This window comes from Glycine max, chromosome 20, assembly GCF_000004515.6.
Source record: "Glycine max cultivar Williams 82 chromosome 20, Glycine_max_v4.0, whole genome shotgun sequence".
Classification (NCBI taxonomy): Eukaryota; Viridiplantae; Streptophyta; class Magnoliopsida; order Fabales; family Fabaceae; genus Glycine; species Glycine max.
The window spans coordinates 3,925,666-3,944,692 of record NC_038256.2 but is presented as its reverse complement, the minus strand read 5'-3'; the positions used below and the strand labels follow the sequence as shown (position 1 = coordinate 3,944,692).

Below are 19,027 nucleotides of genomic sequence, written 5' to 3'. Positions count from 1 at the left end.
AAGGATCACAAGCCATCTAGGATAATAAATTTGTTGATTTGGAAAATAACCACCCTAACAAAAAAAAAATTGTGGGTTTAACAAAAACTAACATCCTAATAAAATTAACATTTGTTGATGAAAAAAAAAGAGTATTTTCTATAGTTTTACAACGAGAGACAACTCAATGGAGGAACTATAGGAGATTCCAACATCTTGTTCAATGCAACACAAGGTAAAACTGATGCAGTAGAAGTACAAGGGCACTGGACCACAAGGTAGAGGAGGTGGATTCAATAATGGCAGAGGAAGAAGAAGGTTTAAGCAAGGAAGAGGCTCATAAAAGTTCAAACAATGAAGTTGTTGGCACAAGCTTTACCACATTGAAGACCAATGTTACCTCAAACATGGTTTTTCCTCAGGTTACAAATCCAAATCCAGTCACACTGCTAATTGTGTTGCCACTGATAATGATCTAAATCCACAAGCATTTGAGAAGAGTAACTTGTCGGCAGTGGATTAGCAAGAAGCCAATAAGAAACAATACAACCCTGAGCAATTGCATCAACAAATGCAGCAGATTCTGCACTTACTATAGTAATCCAAACATATTCCTTCGCAAAGTGTAAGCCAAGTCAGTTTCTTTCTTGGTGAGGCATCAACTCACCAAACCATTCAACTTCATTGATTTAGGTAAGCCTCGATTTTATTTTGATCTGTGAATTTTAGACACTAGAGCCTTTAATCTTGTCAGTCATACCAAGTCTCATTTCACTAGACTACATAGTATTAATCCCATCAGGACCGATCTAAGAATAAAGCAACTAAACTAAAGCTCAAACTTTAGGTCCACTAACAAAAAAAAAATAGTTTTTGTTAGTTCTTATAAAGCAAAAAGGCGTCATATGTTAGGAAGAAATACTCGGATGTTGACAAAAAAGACCTACTATATAATTATTTTTTAAAGTAAAATAGTTTTCTTAAAATTTTCCTTAGGTCTCACTTACGGTTAAGCCAGACCTGAATCCCATTCATGTAAAAAACTGTCAAATGGTTCACTCTGTCTAGCTAAGTTTTCTGGATAGCTCAATTTTTAACTCATTTAAAGCTTGTCAGTGTCTTATAAGTACCTAAGTTCAGCTTTAGCCTCATTTCAGTTCATCAATTGATATCGGATCTTCATTGTCAATTAACCTTCACTCTTCTTTGAGTAAAATCCAATATTTCAGCACTTCGAAGATGATTGAACTCACTGAAGGAGGATTATACTACCTCTAGCATCCTAGGGAAATCCCTTAGACTGTTCTTCTGTTTTTACTAATACTGTAAATACAAACAACAATGACTTTGCTTTTAACCCGTGTCATTATAGGCTTGGAAATCATTCATCTAAGATTGTTTGATAAATTTGTACTACTTTCCCTTAATTTCATTTAAATAAAAACCAAGTTTGTGACTTTTTCTGTCTTGCTAAATAGTCAAGACAATTTCTCCCCCATAGTAATACTGTTACGCATATCCTACTAGAAGGAAAACAAGTTATGGGAGGATAAGGAAGAAAATGAAACTCAGGTTCTACTTAGAGCTAGACATGTGTTTAAAGATTGGACAAAAGCAAGGAAGATTTCTGACAAAGTATGTTAGATTAGGACTGATTCACAGAGCGATTCTTGGACCAAGCCACCTACAGGCTTTCTAGAATTCAATGTTGATGCAGCTTTATTAAATGAGCAGAATGTCACTGGCTTTCGTATGTGTTTAAGGAATGATCAAGGGCATTTTGTTGCAGCAAAAACTGAAGTATATGAGCCAAAATTATTAGTTCATGACGGAGAGGCCATGTCATTATTGAGAACGATCTAATGAGCAACTCCATAGATCACTGAATTATTTGAAAACTTTTAATTAGGTTTTGAACAATTTTTTCTTTTTCAATTTAGTCCTTAAACTTGTATTTATTTAATTAGATACTTTCATCTAAGTATATGAAATGCACCGTTTCACTAAAAGAATATAATAATAAAATAATACAAAACTCACCCCCCCACCATCAGCTTAACTCCCGAGATCCCTTCCCCCCCCCCCCCCCCTCCATTTCCCAAACTTCCATTTTCTTTTTGTTGCAGCAGCCCACCCCCTCTCAAACCTCAACTCTTATTCCCCAAAAAATTTAATATCTCAATCTTTCACTCATCTCCTTCCATGGTTCTGAAATTTTAAAGCTTTTTGCTTCCTTGGGCATTTCCCAACATGTGAAGGTGACGGGAAAAATAGAGGAACACTACTCATTTCCTTCGATTTTTCTATTCAATCTCTTTAAGGTAAAAATCTATAACCCATTGTGTTAAATGAGTATTTATAACACTGAATAGCTATGGGTTGTGTGAAAAGGGTTAGGAACTAAGTATTAGGAATTAATTGTGGTTTCCTCAAAACCCTAGGTTTGCTAAAATTGGGGATTTTGTCTAATCCCTTGTTCTATTATTTTAATGTTTAGATCCTGTGGAAAATACGGTGATTGATCTTCCCAACAGCAGTGGAAGACATTGATTGCATTATTTAGGTGAGTAGCTAATATACTTAGCGATATTTTTAAAGTTCATTTTGGAGAAGCAAGTGTACTTCAGAATATATATATCTTTGGTGAGCTTTGAAATTTATTTTGAGATTTTGATTATATATATATATATATATACATATATATATATATATATATATATATATATATATATATATATATATAATGATGAATGTTGAACTGTTTGTTTAATTTTATTTATGGTGAGTTCATGAATGATATTGTCGTTTGCTGCAACGAAGAGATAATGTAGCCTATGAGTTGAGTTCTCATAGTATAATTATATTGTCGTTTGCTGCAACGAAGAGATAATATAGCCTATGAGTTGAATTCTCATAGTATAATTATATTGTCGTTTGCTACAACGAAGAGATAATGTAGCCTATGAGTTGATTTCTCATAGTATAATGATATGTGTCGTTTGCTACAACGAAGAGATAATGTAGCCTATGAGTCAATTACTCATAGTATATTTATATGTTCTGTTCACTGCAACGAAGAGATAGTGCAGCCTACAAGCTAAATGTCGTAGTTATATAACCGTTCACCACAATGAAGAGATAATGTGGTCAATGTGCACATAGTAGAATGAATGTTTGATTTTAAAGTAATTATTTTGGATACCAGGTTATGAGAAATTCTGAAATTATATTCTTTGAGTACATTGATTTCTAAAAGAAAGTGTATTTTTGTTCATTATTTATTTAATGTCATTATAACATTTCTTGGGATGAAAAGACTCATGCTAAATGGTGTTCTCCTTCCTGTCCGCTTTGTACATTATGCTCTCACTAAGTCTTTGAGACTTACCCCCCCTGTTTTATTTCATTTTTCTCAGATACACAATAGTGGAGCAACTGACTTCCTGGGATTTGCTGACGTACCCAGGAATTTGATTATCTTTTGGTAGGTCTTTATTGTGTCTGATGAATATTTTGGTTGTAACTCCAATATAATGCAGCTATAGGGACCAGGGTAGTAATAGAGTTAGAGAGAATTCCCTTATTTTGAAATTTAAATGATTCTCTCTTATAGATATGATGAGGATGTACTTATGATGTTTTGAGACACTTAATGATTAGTACTTATAATCAATATTGTTATTTGTGGATATTTTGGACAATATGTTAAGGGTATGTGTTAGGACTTGAGACCTTATATTAAATGGATGGAATGAGATATATTTATATAGATTTGTCTAGATATATTATGTGTTCTTTTACAGGATATGTATAGGGTAGGCTGGCCAGACTAAGGAAGTCATAGTTTGTGCGCCAATCATGGCCCAAGGGTGGGTCGTGACAAAGTTGGTATCAGAGCCGAGGTTGATAGGTCATATAGTTGTACTGTTTGGTTTGTTATGGAATCTTTTTTGTAACTTGTGTACCCAGGCACAACTTACATGCAAGAGGCTATGACAATCCATTGTTAGACTGGAGTTATTGTCTTAGTGTATGTGATTTTAAGTTGTTTTTCTAGTTCTTTCTCATAATTAAATCTTTGACCTTTACTATTGTCTTAGGTCAAGATGTCACCCAGGAATAGGCGTGTTGGTGAGCCAGTCTCTAACGAGGCTTCTACTCAACCCCAAAATGTAGCCCCAAGGGGCCGTGGATGTGGTCGCGATCGTGGTCGGGGAAGACTTGGTAGGGGTGGTGGAATGCCAGAGGTTGAGGTTCCTAGAGCTACACATGGGAACCCAACACTAGCTTAGTTGACAGCTAATATGCAAGATATTCTATTACAATTAGTTGATGTGGTTGGGGAACAAAGGCAACAATAGGCAGAGCAACAACAATCGATTTCTGAGATTGGTCAGCATGGTGCGCAACATGGACAACCCCTAGTTCAGCCCACTGTGGCGGAGGTTCCATTAAGTGCATTCACAAAGCTTAATCCATCGACTTTCAGCGGCTCATACATTCATGAGGACCCTTATACCTTTGTAGATGAGGTGTCGTGGATATATCGAGGTTTAGGTTGTTCCCCTACTCGGATGGTGCAATTTGTAGCTTTTCGTTTACGTGATGTAGCGAGGGGATGGTATAAGACTATGCTCCTTGCAAGACCAGCAAGATCACTTCTTTTAGCATGGGATGAGTTTGTCGAGCTGTTCTTAGTTCACTTTTTGCCTCAAAGTGTTAGAGGCAATAGAGCACGTGAGTTTGAGACCCTTGTGCAAACAGAGCAGATGTCAGTGATGGAGTATAATATCCAATTCATGTGACTTTCTAGATATGCACCACACTTGGTGGCTACTGAGAAGTTACGAGTTCAGAGGTTCTTGGAAGGTTTGAAGAGTTATTTGTTCAGGGCAATTGCAAGACATGGTGACATGACTTATGATGAGGCTTTGAATAGGGCTTTAACTAGTGAGCGAGGAAACAAAGACAGGGGTGGAAATTCTCGTGACTCACGCAAGAGGTTTCACTCGGATACATCTCGTGGTGGCCATCAGGGCCATAATGTTTTAGAGATGATAAAAGTCAACCTCGGTGAGGTCAATTGGGAGGTCGACTGCCACAAGTCTCTCAAGCTAGTCAGGTAGCTAGTACATCTCATAGTCGGGGTGTTTCACAACATCGTGCGAAATGCGCATCCCGGACCTTGCAGGCAAGGATCAACAAGTTGCTATCGATGTGGGCAGGTTGGACATTTTGCTAGGAGTTGTCCTATGTCATCTTTTCAGCCATTTTCTAGTGGAGTGGCAACACCCATGGTCCAGATGGGACAACCTAGTGGTTTGGGATCACGTACACCAAATGGATCATATCGAGGTGGCAGAGGATCAGGAGGCAGAGGACAGGGGTAGACAAGTGGAGGGCAGGCTCGTGTGTTCACCTTGACTCGTTAGGATGCTCAAGCATCCAATGTCGTTGTGACAGGTATACTTCCCATAGATTCTCATAATGCACGTGTTTTGTTTGACTCTAGAGCTACACACTATTTTATATCTCCCTTCTTTGCGACTACCTTAGGGAGAGATCCATCACCTCTTAGTGAATTCTTGATAGTGGCTACACCCATGGGTTACTCTTTATTAGCAAATTCAGTGTACAAATCTTGTGAAATTTTGTTAGAGGGAAAATCATTTATGGCAGATCTTATAGAGTTGGATATGGTAGACTTTGATGTCATCTTAGGTATGGATTGGTTGGCTGCTTGCCATGCTACTTTAGATTGCCATAATAAAGTGGTGAAGTTTGATATGTCGAGGGAACCGACCGCTGTGTTTCAGGGTGATCAAAATTGGTCATCAAGTCATTTGATTTCAACGGTAAAAGCTCACAGGTTGTTGAGGAAGGGTTGTCAAGGGTACCTTGCGATGGTAAAAGATGTCAATGTGCCAATAACAAAGTTAGAGCAGGTCTCGGTGGTATGTGAGTACCCTGATGTTTTCCCTGAGGAGTTGCCTGGTATACCGCCAGATAGGGAAGTAGAGTTTGGCATTGATTTGCTTCCAGGAACTCAATCGATATCTATACCTCCATATCAGATGGCTCCAGCCGAGCTTAAGGAGTTAATGGAGCAATTGAAGGATCTTCTTGACAAAGGTTTCATTCGTCCAAGTTGTTCCCCTGGGGTTGCACCCGTCTTGTTTGTCAAGAAGAAAGATGACTCACTTCGTTTATGTGTCGACTATCGACAATTAAACAAGGTGACTGTGAAGAATAAATATCCTCTACCGTGCATTGATGACTGTTTGATCAACTTCAAGGATCTCAATGTTTCTCAAATATTGACTTGAGAGCTGGATACCACCAGTTGAAGATAAAGGCAGGGGATATTCCTAAGACAACTTTCCGTACTCGATATGGACATTATGAGTTTTTGGTTATGTCATTTGGATTAACCAATGCCCCTGCAGTTTTTATGGACTTGATGAATTAAGTCTTCAAGTCATTCTTAGACCACTTTGTGATAGTTTTCATTGATGACATTTTGGTGTATTCTAAAAGTAAAGAGGAGCATGAGCAACACTTAAGGTTAGCCTTATAAACCTTGAGGGAGCATAAGTTGTATGCAAAGTTCTCTAAATGTGAATTCTGGTTGGATAGTGTGGCCTTTTTAGGTCATGTGGTATCTAAGGACGATATAAGCATAGATATGAAGAAAGTAGAAGCGATTTAGAGTTGGCCTAGGCATACATCAGTGTTAGAAATTCGTAGTTTTCTTGGACTTGTAGGATACTACCGTCGGTTCATTAAGGATTTTTCTAGACTTATAGCTCCTCTAGCCCGGTTAACAAAGAAGCAAGTTGCATTCCAATGGAATGATGTGTGTGAGCAAGGTTTTCGGCAACTAAAGGATTGTTTGACATCTGCGCCTGTCTTAGCCTTACCTTCGAGTGGTGGGGGTTATGTGGTTTATTGTGATGCATCGAGGATTGGACTGGGGTGTGTTTTGATGCAACATGGAAGAGTGATTGCTTATGCTTCTAGACAACTCAAGAGGCATGAGCAAAACTACCCTACACATGATCTAGAGATGGTAGCAGTAATCTTTGCTCTTAAGATTTGGAGTCATTACCTATATGGTGAGACTTGTGAGATCTAAATTGATCATAAGAGTCTTAAGTACATATTTCAACAGAAGGACTTGAATTTGAGGCAAAGGAGGTGGATGGAGCTCTTAAAGGACTATGACTGCACAATCTTATATCATCCAGGTAAAGCTAATGTATTTGTTGATGCTTTGAGTAAAATGGGTAGCTTAGCTCACATTGTTGAAGTTAGAAGACCAGTAGTGAAGGAGTTTCAAGATCTTGTAGCTAGTGGAGTAAGGTTTGAGGTCGCAAGCACTGAATCACTTTTAGCCCATGTTCATGCTCGTTCCTCTTTAGTGGATACCATTAAGGTCACTCAAAGTGAAGGCCCTCACTTAAGAAAGATTATGGAGGAGACTCAAGCAAGAAAGGTTTCTGATTTTGTAGTTGATTCTGAAGGTGTGTTACATTTTGGCACTCGCCTATGTGTTCCTAATTCAAGAGGCATGAGAGAAAAGATTATGGAAGAAGTTCATTATTCCTCTTACACCATTCATCCAGGTTCTACTAAAATGTATCAAGACTTGAAGGAGTTCTTTTGGTGGGAAGGGATGAAAAAGGATGTAGCTGAATTTGTATCTAAATGTCTAGTGTGTCAACAAGTTAAAGCAGAGCATCAGAAGCCCGCATGCTTATTTCAGCGAATTGATATACCTGAATGGAAATGGGAGAGGATTACTATGGATTTTGTGACGGGGTTACCTAAAACCCCCAAGGGTTATAACTCGATTTGGGTGATTGTAGATCGATTGACTAAGTCAGCACACTTTTTGCCTGTGAAAACTACCTACTCCGCAACCCAATATGCCAAGTTTTATTTAGAGAGGATAGTATCCTTGCATGGAGTGCCATTGTCTATTATATCAGATCGGGGCCCTCAGTTCACAGCTCAATTTTGGAGATCTTTCCAACAAGCCTTAGGGACTATACTAGATTTGAGTACTGCTTTTCACCCTCAGACCGATGGTCAATCAGAAAGAACAATACAAATCCTAGAAGATATGTTGCGTGCTTGCATGCTTGATTTTGGAGGTAGTTGGGATCAATACTTGCCCTTGGCAGAGTTTGCTTATAATAATAGTTATCAATCTAGTATTCAAATGGCACCTTTTGAGGCCTTGTATGGGAGGCGTTGTAGATCTCTGATTGGATGGTTTGAAGTTGGAGAGCCTAGGTTGGTAGGCCCAGATCTAATTCGAGAGGCTGTAGAGAAGGTCAAGATAGTTCGAGATCACTTGCTAACTGCTCAGAGTAGACAAAAGTCTTATTCAAATTAGAGACGTCGACCTTTAGAGTTCAGTGTAGGAGAACATGTATTTTTGCGTGTGTCTCCCATGAAAGATATCTTACGTTTTGGTCGGAAATGTAAGCTTAGCCCCAGGTTTATTGGTCCTTTTTGAGATTCTAGAGAGGGTGGGGCAAGTGGCTTATCGTTTAGCCCTTCCTCCAGATCTATCGAGTGTTCACCCGATATTTCATGTGTCGATGCTTCAAAAGTATGTTCATGACCCTTCTCACATTATTCAACTTCAGTCAGTGCAACTTGATGAGAATCTCAATTATACAGAACAACCAGTTGCTATAATGGACAAACGTGTGAAACATTTACGTTCTCAGGATGTTGTATCAGTGAAAGTAGCTTGGAGAGGACTAGCTAGTGAGGAGATGACTTAGGAACTAGAAACCATTATGCGTGAGAAATACCTTCACTTGTTTGAGACTCAAGGTTAGTCATAGATCAAATTCGAGGAAAAAAAATTTTAAAGGAAGGAGAATGAAACGCGCCATCTCACTAAAAGAATATAATAACAAAATATACAAAACCCACCACCACCATCAGCTTAACTCCCCCCCCCCCCCCCCAATTTCCCAAACTTCCATTTTTATTTTGTTGCAGCAGCCCACCCCCTCTCAAACCTTAACTCTTCTTTCCCAAAAAATTTAATCTCTCAATCTTTCACTCATCTCCTTCCATGGTTCCAAAATTTTAAAGTTTTTTGCTTCCTTGGGCATTTCCCAACACGTGAAGGTGACGGGAGAAATAGGGGAACACTACTCATTTCCTTAAGTTTTTCTATTCAATCTCTTTAAGGTAAAATCTATAACCCATTGTGTTAAATGAGTATTTTATAACACTGAATAGCTATGGATTGTGAGAAAAGGGTTAAGAACTAAGTATTAAGAATTAATTGTGGTTTCCTCAAAACCCTAGGTTTGCTAAAATTGGGGATTGTGTCTAATCCCTTGTTCTATTATTTTAAATGTTTAGATCCTATGGAAAATAGGGTGGTTGATCTTTCCAACGGCAATGGAAGACATTGATTGCATTATTTAGGGGAGTAGCTAATATACTTAGCGATATTTTTAATGTTCATTTTGGAGAAGCAAGTGTACTTCAGAATATATATATATCTTTGGTGAGCTTTGAAATTTATTTTGAGATTTTGATAATATATATAAGGATGAATGTTGAACTATTTGTTTAATTTTATTTATGGTGAGTTCATGAATGATATTGCCGTTTGCTACAACGAAGAGATAATGTAGCCTATGAGTTAAATTCTCATAGTATAATTATATTGTCGTTTCCTACAACGAAGAGATAATGTAGCCTATGAGTTGAATTCTAATAGTATAATTATATTACTGTTTGGTACAACGAAGAGATAATGTAGCCTATAAGTTGATTTCTCATAGTATAATGATATGTGTCATTTGCTACAACGAAGAGATAATGTAGCCTATGAGTTAATTACTCATAGTATATCTATATGTTCTGTTCGCTGCAATGAAGAGATAATGTAGCCTACGAGCTAAATGTCGTAGTTATATAATTACCGTTCACCACAACGAAGAGATAATGTGGTCAATGTGCACATAGTAGAATGAATGTTTGATTTTAAAGTAATTATTTTGGATACCAGGTTATGAGAAATTCTGAAATTATATTCTTTGAGTACATTGATTTCTAAAAGCAAGTGTTTTTTTGTTCATTATTTATTTAATGTCATTATAACATTTCTTGGGATGAAAAGACTCATGCTAAATGGTGCTCTCCTTCCTATCCACTTTGTACATTATGCTTTCACTAAGTCCTTGTGACTTACCCCCCTGTTTTATTTCATTTTTCTCAGATACACAATAGTGGAGCAACTGACTTCCTGGGATTTGCTGACGTACCCAGGAATTTGATTATCTTTTGGTAGGTCTCTATTGTGTCTGATGAATAATTTGGTTGTAACTCCAGTATAATGCAGCTATAGGGACCAGGGTAGTAATAGAGTTAGAGAGAATTCTCTTATTTTGAAATTTAAATGATTCTCTCTTATAGATATGATGAGGATGTACTTATGATGTTTTGAGATACTTGATGATTAGTACTTATAATCAATATTGTTATTGTGGATATTTTCGACAATATGTTAAGGGTCTGTGTTGCAACTGAAGACCTTGATATTAAATGGATAGAATGAGATATATTTATATAGATTTGTCTAGATATATTATGTGTTCTTTTACAGGTTATTTTATATAGGATAGGCTGGCCAAACTAAGAAAGTCATAGTCTGTGCGTTGGTCATGGTCCAAGGGTGGGTCGTGACAGTATAGTTGTGAAAAATTAACTCTAAGTCAATTATGTGAATTTGCATTTGGAGCAAAGTTCTTATAGGGTGAAGCTTGAAGAAGCTTATGAAAACATACTTGGGTTCAGTGAACATGTAGATGTAAGAACAGTGGTTGAAGAACTTGGTTGAAAAATTTTAGGTTCAAAAACTGTAGATGTGAAAATAAGAGAGATGAAAATACTTATATGAAAATGTGAGAATACTCAATACGGACCTCTATATGAGACAATATTTTTTTACATTTTTTATTAAAATAGATCCTTTAATAATCATTCTTAATATAAATATATATTTACATTTTTAAATATTTGTATATAAGAGAGCTTTATCTCTTGTTTTGCCTCAAAACCATAAAATATTAGGAAAGTTTTTCTTTTTATAAATTTGGCTCAAACAGTATTCCAAACATTTGATGTAGATAATTTATTCCAAATAAAATGCTTCTTGTATATCACTCTTCTGTTATGTTATCGCACATCAATATGAGAAGGAAGCATAAAATGTATGTAAGTAGATATTCCAATAGCATCTAAAGAACACCACCCTTATTTTCCCAACATATTGTCAACTAAGTTACTTAGATTTACCTTTAATGTTGAAGTCCAATAATAATGAGATTCATTCAAGCTCCGTACCATTGGTGGATCTAGGTTTACGACAAGTTCAAAATTGGTAAAAGTGTTTTCTTCAGCCATATGTAATATATGCCATGAGTGAAGAAATCGAATTTATCACTCGAGAGTAACAAGTGTAGTTACAAAGTTTGATGATACACATAATATTGTGATGGAGATTCTTGTTGTTCTGTAATTTCTGTTCCTGCCAAATCACCAAATCACTCATCCTTATCTTCCTCTTCGTCGTAGTTGAAGGGTAGTGGCACAGACTTGAATGCACGGTACTTGCCAACGTTGTTCAAATGCTCATTCTCTATCCTGAATCACATAACTGTACTAATCAATACATAATGCAAATGAAGTTTTGAAATAAAGTATTTTGGCTTCTGTGGCGTGCAAAAACAGAACTAGCAAAATGTGATTTTTCTTTTGCCTTCGTTACCTAAAGAAACTCCACATGCCACGACGAATAATCTCTAAGCTGGCAGCAATGCTGACCATAGCTTGTCTATGCAAGAAGGAGAATTTGAAATTCAATATTGTCTGTAACCATGCAAACCTTAACAAGACATTCATCACCTGTATAAGGTTTGAGTAAATCATTAACTTCCACGAATAAAAGACACCAAAAATGAAATTCGTATATTGACAGGTAGTATCGACTTTGTCTAAAGAGAATAGCATTATTAATAATATATAGAAATTGTAGGTCTACACTGTATGATGTATCCTACTAACATATAATTCCATAAGTAACAAAATTGATATATACCATTGGTGCTTCAAAATGTTAGTTTGATACAAGCATATTATTAGAATAGGCCTACAATGTTTACACTAACAGTTCAATTTTTGTTTAACAAAGTTTATACTAGCAGCGACAAGTCAAACTACTGAGTATTAGGATTTTTTTTTCAGACAGAGAGGTAGATGTTCAATATAGAAAAAAATGTATATGCACTGACAGTATGGTAAAGTGCTTTTACACTATCATGCAAACACAAGCCATCTTGTGTAATAAGTTTGTTGATTTTGAGAATAACCACCCTAAAAATCACACCAAACATGACTCCTAATTGGTTGGCAAAATTTTTTATACTGGCAGTGTATAACCATTGAACTTTTCAATATAAACATCTTGAAAAGTTTCTAAGTACAATATTTTTGTTGTTAACTACATACCATAGCAGCGAAATATACGCTTTTATGAGGGATTAGGAGTTTATCTCTGAGCCAGCGGTTCTTGGAATGTCTTTGGAGGAGGCCCCAATCTAAGACAAGGTCCCAATATGTAGAAAAAATGGATGTAGATATTGAGAATATCCAAGCCAACACTGTCCAACCCATTCCTTGATTAAGAGTAGAAGCTGTCCTTAGGCAAACAGCAGCAATAGTGAGGAAGTATTTCAAAGCATTATATCCTTGCATTATATCTTTCTCCTCGTACAGGCGTCTTAGGCACTAACAAGAGAAAAGAAGATTATTTGGCAGTCTCAGACATTTCTTAATCAAGAGCATGCATACTTACTTAATCAAGGACATGAACATGTTTGGATAACAGTTAAGTAAGCTCTTAATAAGTACTTTATACATATAATAGGGTCATAAGTCACTTTCATAAGCACAGTGACTCAATGTTTTTAATTAATTTCCAACATAGTTGCTTATGTGATAGAAAACCTTCCAAATGCTCCTTTTGTGGTTGTGTTCGTGTTAGAAAAACTAATTATAAAATAGGGTATAAGAGTACACAAACAAAACAGTAAGATCAAACAAAAATAGTCTGTAGGACTATACAGAATGACTGATAAGAGTGTAGGATGTTGTATAAAATAAAATAAAATGTAATTAGAAACCAACCACTTCACACGTACAATGAAAGGGAGAAAAAACTTGGTTATATTTCAATTATGTGCACATATGAATTGTTACAGCATGAGCTCAAATAGAAAAGCTATTAAGCCCCTCACAGGGCAGAGCAAAAAGCAATCACCACTAAGCTAAAAAGTAAGCAGCATTAGCCTATGCTTACAACTAGCTTTATCTGAACATAAGCAGACTATGCTTGAATTAAACTTTGGAAAATAGTCTTGTCAATTCCAATGCACAGTAACAAATTCCAATGCATCAAATGTAAAATTGTTAATTCTAGAGTAAAAGTTCTTTTAAGCTCTTCCAAGTTTAATCTAAATTTGCTCTTTGTTAGGAACCAAGAATTAAAATGATAAAGAAAAGAAAAAAATTTATTGCATAGTAAGAAAAGAACAAAAAATAAAAGAGAAAACTCTTCTGGAGGAAACGTTTTTCCTTCACAAAAGATTTCTCCTTCCACAAAAAGTTAATACTCAATTTACAATCACAACAAAATTTTCCTTCTCTCCTATCTTTTTTCTCCTATTTATATCTAATAAATCCCTCTTAACTAATTCACTAAATTGTTAATAGTCTATATTAACTAACTTTCCCTTTTCCTTATTTCCTAACACATTCAATCTTTAACCAACATTGCAAGCAAGCAATCAAAACACTAATTCAAATATTTAATGCAACAGTTAGAAAATCTCAATTTGTAACAGTATCCTTTTTTTATGACTAACAAGGTCAATTATATATGCAGTGGAAAACCGAATGAAGTTGCGTACCTGAAGAAAGCGTGACCAGTATGGAATCGCAGCAACAATGAATGAAAAAGCTCGGAATATCCCATTTGACTTGCAAGATGTTTCTCTGTGTTTGAAGTCACCCCAACCATAGTAGCATATGTAGAACTCAAAACTTCTCAAGGCTTGAACCTGAACTACTAAAGAGGATTATTGTGTCTGAATAATATCAACCATTGAAGGGACAATGAGCATAAAAGCTATAGCATGGGAGATTGAAAAGCAAAGAATAATCCTATTTTGGCATTTCACTGACCTGGCTAGTAAATTGATCGGCCATGAAGAAATCTGGCAGTGTGACCTGAAATCATTGTTTGATTTCTTTAATTAATCATTGTCTAAATAAGTGGGGTTCTTTAGTAACTTAGCTACAACTTTTCTTTACCTTGTACAAAGGAGCACAGATGCAGTGACACACACATGTAAGGAAGAACATACGGCTTGATCGATATACAATGTTTAATGGGCATAATAAAATGGCAATCACACTCTGTAGAGCAAAAATCCATTCACTAAGTAATTTTAGAAACAAAACTCAATGACAAAGTTAATGTGATAGAGTAATAATAGCCTTACCAGAACCAGGAAAAGAGGCAAAAGTTCAGTGAACTCTTCGAATTGTTTTGTCACTGGATCTATTTCCATGTCTAGATTTGCAATCACACTGGCTAGTGCCAATGCTGCCAAGACAAAACTAACGAAAAGGACTTGATGGTAGCCTAAGTCAGTGCCTTGCTTAAAACCAAATATGAATGAGTGATTCACTCTGTATCGCCTCCAGAAGTATATATTAGCAGCATACATCAGCATGTGTAAAACTACAAATCCAAATAAACTGCATAGAGAATTTTAAAATGGTAAGTTAGCGTACTACATTTATTTTTTTAATCAGCAAAAAAATGTATTATATATGATGGCACTATGGGTGCCAAAACCATTTACAAAAATATCATTTAGGAACAAGGTTATCCAATATTAAAATATAATACATATGAATATGTTATAACATATATGTACTACATTAGTCCACTTAATTTTCAGATTAGAAGGTTTAAGAGTTACGAGACAGACAACACATCTATTTCAAAAAATCTGCATATAAAGTTTACCTGTAGAGAGGAAACATGATTTCCATGTACTGGGTACTTCCTGAATGATCCATGATTTTACGGGCACGAACAATTAGAATAAGGGCCACTGTTAGAGCAGCAGAGCATCCGGCAGAAAAACCTGTGAAGCGGTTATATGTCATGTTAAGATTGTTCGGGACTATTGAATACATGGTGGTCTGAGACCATGTAATAATTTCTTATGAAGCTTATCAACATAGAAAGTCAAGGATAAAGTACACATTACACACCAAAATTTCATTATATATATATATATATATATGTACACACGCACACAGACTAACTACTGGTTTACCCATGGAAAATGTAACCCGATGCCTTTCTCTCTTTGGTTTTGGTCGCAGGATTCCCATTCCTTTATTTCGATTCGAGTTGGAAAAATGCTTAATGAATACATTTTCCACCCTCTCCATAAGCCTAGTGACCTGCAGGGAAACGTGATTCACAAGGAAAATCAATTAAAAGCATTTCATATATGTATTCAAAACGACGATGCCAAGGCTAATTAGGTCCACACTATACAATTCTCACCTCATCAGAGCTCCCAAGGTTGGACTTATCAACCATTTTCATGTAAGCTTTTGCTGCACCTCTTAATGTGATCTAAAGCATGAAGCAAAACGAGGTGAATATATAATTTTGTTTTGCATTGCTTTAAGGAGAGGCTTCAACTCCCAAGATTTTGCAGGTTGAATAGTTTACCTTATCATATTTCTTCATTATCTTTGAAAATGCCAACACATTTAGAAAGCTGTTTCATGAAGAACAAATCCATAAGAAAACATTAAGACTTGAGACAATTATACATTTATCGATGTGACAAAAAATTGCGATAGCGTCTATTACGTGTAGTTCTTTAGAAGTCTAAGCTTTTGATAGAACTCAATGAAAGCCAGTTTGAGTGTTTCTTCAACTTTGCTCAAATTTTCCTTGGTGAAATTTATCTCTGTCTGGCCAGGGTATTTGATGAAGCCTCTTATAGTTGAACGAGGAGTCTCACAAGTGTTATTTAGTTGCACTCGGTTAAGTATTTCCACAGAAGCAGGTCTTATGGGTTTGATGGGGGTGAGATTCTTCTTCTTCTTATGTACTTCAACGCTTTTGTTGGTAGTTTCAATCTCTTCACCTTTGTCATCATCCCCAGATTCCTCTGAATGGCCACGATGGGTACTTCCTTCCTCTTTGATATAATCAATTAGTGTTGGAATTCTTCCTGTCCGTGCACCTGGAAAATCACTCAACACATCAACTGAGAACTTCTCCACCATTCAGTTTAAACATTAGAATTGAATTTACTTCTCCCTTAGTTACTAATAATAAGATTTTTTTTTAACTAATTCATGTGGATTAAAAAATAAATAAGTTTAGTTAATCACATTAAAAGTTGATTATTTGTGTTATTATTTTAAAATTATTCTTTTTTATCTTTATATCTATTAAATTTTTTTTTTAATGTTTGAAAAGAAAAAATTAAATAAAGATGTATAAAAAAAATGATTAATATATCTAAAAATTAATAAAGAATCTTACAAAAAACAACAAACAAACTTATGAAAACGATATTTTAATCAGGACCAGACGTATAAGGAATTTAAGTTATACATCATTTTCTGGTTAATTTGTAAAACATTCACCATAGATTTTAGTATGTTCTATTAAGAATTAATTATTCTGAAAATCTAGCCAAATTTTGGGAGAATAATTTTTTAAATTTAAAGATCTTAGATAGAGAGATATTATGTTATTTTATTAGGGATTCGTTTTCTCTTTTAAAATTAGAATGTGGGAAGCTATAAATAGACGTTATTGAAATAAGAAGAATCGGTCAATGTGAAGAGAGATCACTGTCTAAGTGAAAGAGGGTAATATAAAGGGACAATTTTTCAAGTTTATCTAAAAAACTTGTCACTTATTTGAGATAACGAATAAATACTGTGTTCTCCTAAACCTAAGTAAAAAAATGTAGAACAAAGTTAAACTTGTGTCTTTTCAGTATTTCTATATTGTGTATTCTATATCCTTTGATCCTCGTTAGAGTGAAGGGATTGTTTCCCAACAGCAACTTGGCACGATCAACCATTATTTTTTAAAGTATAGGTCCCACACAAAATTGACCATATGGCCATATTTTCCACCTACCAATGTAAAAACATTGATTAATTTTCTCGCAAATGACTATATGGCCATGTGTTCAAATAGTCATCAAGTGTAATTTGAAAAACACATTCTAATGGATTTGACCATCTGTCAATTCTAAAGTGAGGAAAAGTAAAATAAATTAATGATCTTTAATGAAAAATTAACATATTAACCAAAAATATTCCAATACCTTCATAATTTATCATTCATGTACAAACAATATTAACCATTGATTTTTCCAGCAACTAAGATTACTTACTTTCTCTTCTAAAGTAAAGACTGATATTATTTTATCTACTCTCTAAAAGTAAGTTGCTTAATTTAGAAGAGAGTAAGATCCCATGTTAATTGTGGAATTTTACTGTAAAGTGAACAAAAGTAAAGTAACCACCCCTGAGATCAATTTAGACACACATTAATTATGGTTAAAAATCAATTTTATCAAAATCAATTTTATAAAATTCTAAACAAACACACAATATAAGACATGATCAGATGTCCAGATGGTCTAATCAAACTCAATTAATTAAATAAAATATGTAAATTATTATAAATTCTTTTGTTACTTGTATTCCAATATCCTGCAGATCAATTTAGTCACAAATTAATTATGATTGAAAATCAATTTTATCATAACCAATTCTACTAACTCGCAAGAAGACAAGATGTAGATGATGTCCAAGGAATCTAACTCAATTGTTTGAACGCAAAATACATAAATGGTTGTAAACACTTCATTATCTATATGTCTTCAATTCATACTAATAAAAGAAGTCTTTGATTCATATGGATCGGATAATAAAAGAAAGAAAGAAAGAAAGAAAGAAAGAAGGCAAGATGAGGATGAAAAAGCTTACGGTTCAGCTGGACACCGCGGGGTGTAGAAGCGTGCAATGCCGTGGCTGAAGCAGAGACATCAGAAGCAAGACGAGTCATCTCAACGGAGCAATCAAAGGACGCAGTTGGATTCTCAACTTTCACCCTGAAAGCCACCAAAGCATCCATCTGCTTGTTCAACTCAGCAGCTTCCTTCATCACCTCCTCAACTTTTGACTTGTAAAACTTGTCCACTTTGTTGAACTCATCATCGAGCCTCTTGAAGTACACCAGCTCGTACTCTCCACCTTCTTCCGCAGCCATGAGAAAAGTAGTCTCGTACTTCACATGGCCATCTCGCAGCACCGAATGCACCAAAATGGATTGGTTTTCGATGTCGTGCTCCGGGCTCTCCGCCTGGTAGTGTCTGTGGTGGTGCGTGAGGCCGCTGAAGGTTCTGCGAAGTGATAACTTTCGCATTGCTGGGGTGGCACTTGAATGTGGCTTCTTTCTTTGCTTGTGAAGAATCACGTCTTTCAAAAGAGACTTTAGGTAGCCATAGTCCATGTATGCTTCCTGCCATTCTGGTACCATTTGTGCAGCAAATTCCTTGCCAAACTTCATTTTAATTTGGCTTTTTTTGTGCAATCTAGATTGATAGGTAGAGAGAGACCCTTGTAGCCTCTCTGGTATTTGATAATAATATGAACTATCTAAGGGGATAATGAGAGTGAATAATGAGAAGTGATGATGGAAGAATGGACATAAATAAGCAAAATAATGCAATTGAGAAAAGAAGTGCTAATTGTTAATTGTGTTCCTTAATTAAGTAATTGATTTGTATTTTTTAACTAAGTCATTAATTCTAGTTGAATCCTTAAATATAAAAAGAGAAAAATTGTTATTTTATGTATTTTTATGATTTCTGATGAAAAT

General features: G+C 35.5%; 1 protein-coding gene and 1 pseudogene across 1 annotated transcript; one reads left to right on the top strand and one right to left on the bottom strand.

Annotated features, from left to right (window-relative positions):
* Window positions 1-278: 278 nt before the first annotated feature.
* On the top strand, window positions 279-9,425 carry LOC113000701 (uncharacterized; annotated as a pseudogene).
* Window positions 9,426-11,274: 1,849 nt separating this feature from the next.
* PHO1-H7 (PHO1 family protein) lies at window positions 11,275-18,837 on the bottom strand. The gene is made up of 13 exons (XM_006605499.3): window positions 18,133-18,837; window positions 15,983-16,361; window positions 15,839-15,887; window positions 15,668-15,739; window positions 15,432-15,561; window positions 15,116-15,236; window positions 14,583-14,841; window positions 14,392-14,496; window positions 14,263-14,307; window positions 13,989-14,138; window positions 12,529-12,807; window positions 11,789-11,925; window positions 11,275-11,664 (listed from the first exon to the last, which is right to left on the bottom strand). Exons 1-13 carry the CDS (start codon window positions 18,713-18,715, stop codon window positions 11,565-11,567), a joined length of 2,409 nt encoding a protein of 802 aa, XP_006605562.1. The 5' UTR covers window positions 18,716-18,837; the 3' UTR covers window positions 11,275-11,564.
* Window positions 18,838-19,027: the final 190 nt, after the last annotated feature.

Coding starts and splice junctions, on each gene's coding strand:
- PHO1-H7 (XM_006605499.3), bottom strand. CDS start 18,715: ATGAAGTTTGGCAAGGAATTTGCTGCACAAATGGTACCAGAATGGCAG. Junction 15,562..15,667: donor ACCTTGGGAGCTCTGATGAG/GTGAGAATTGTA, acceptor GTTTCCCTGCAG/GTCACTAGGCTTATGGAGAG. Junction 15,237..15,431: donor TCGGGTTACATTTTCCATGG/GTAAACCAGTAG, acceptor ACCGCTTCACAG/GTTTTTCTGCCGGATGCTCT.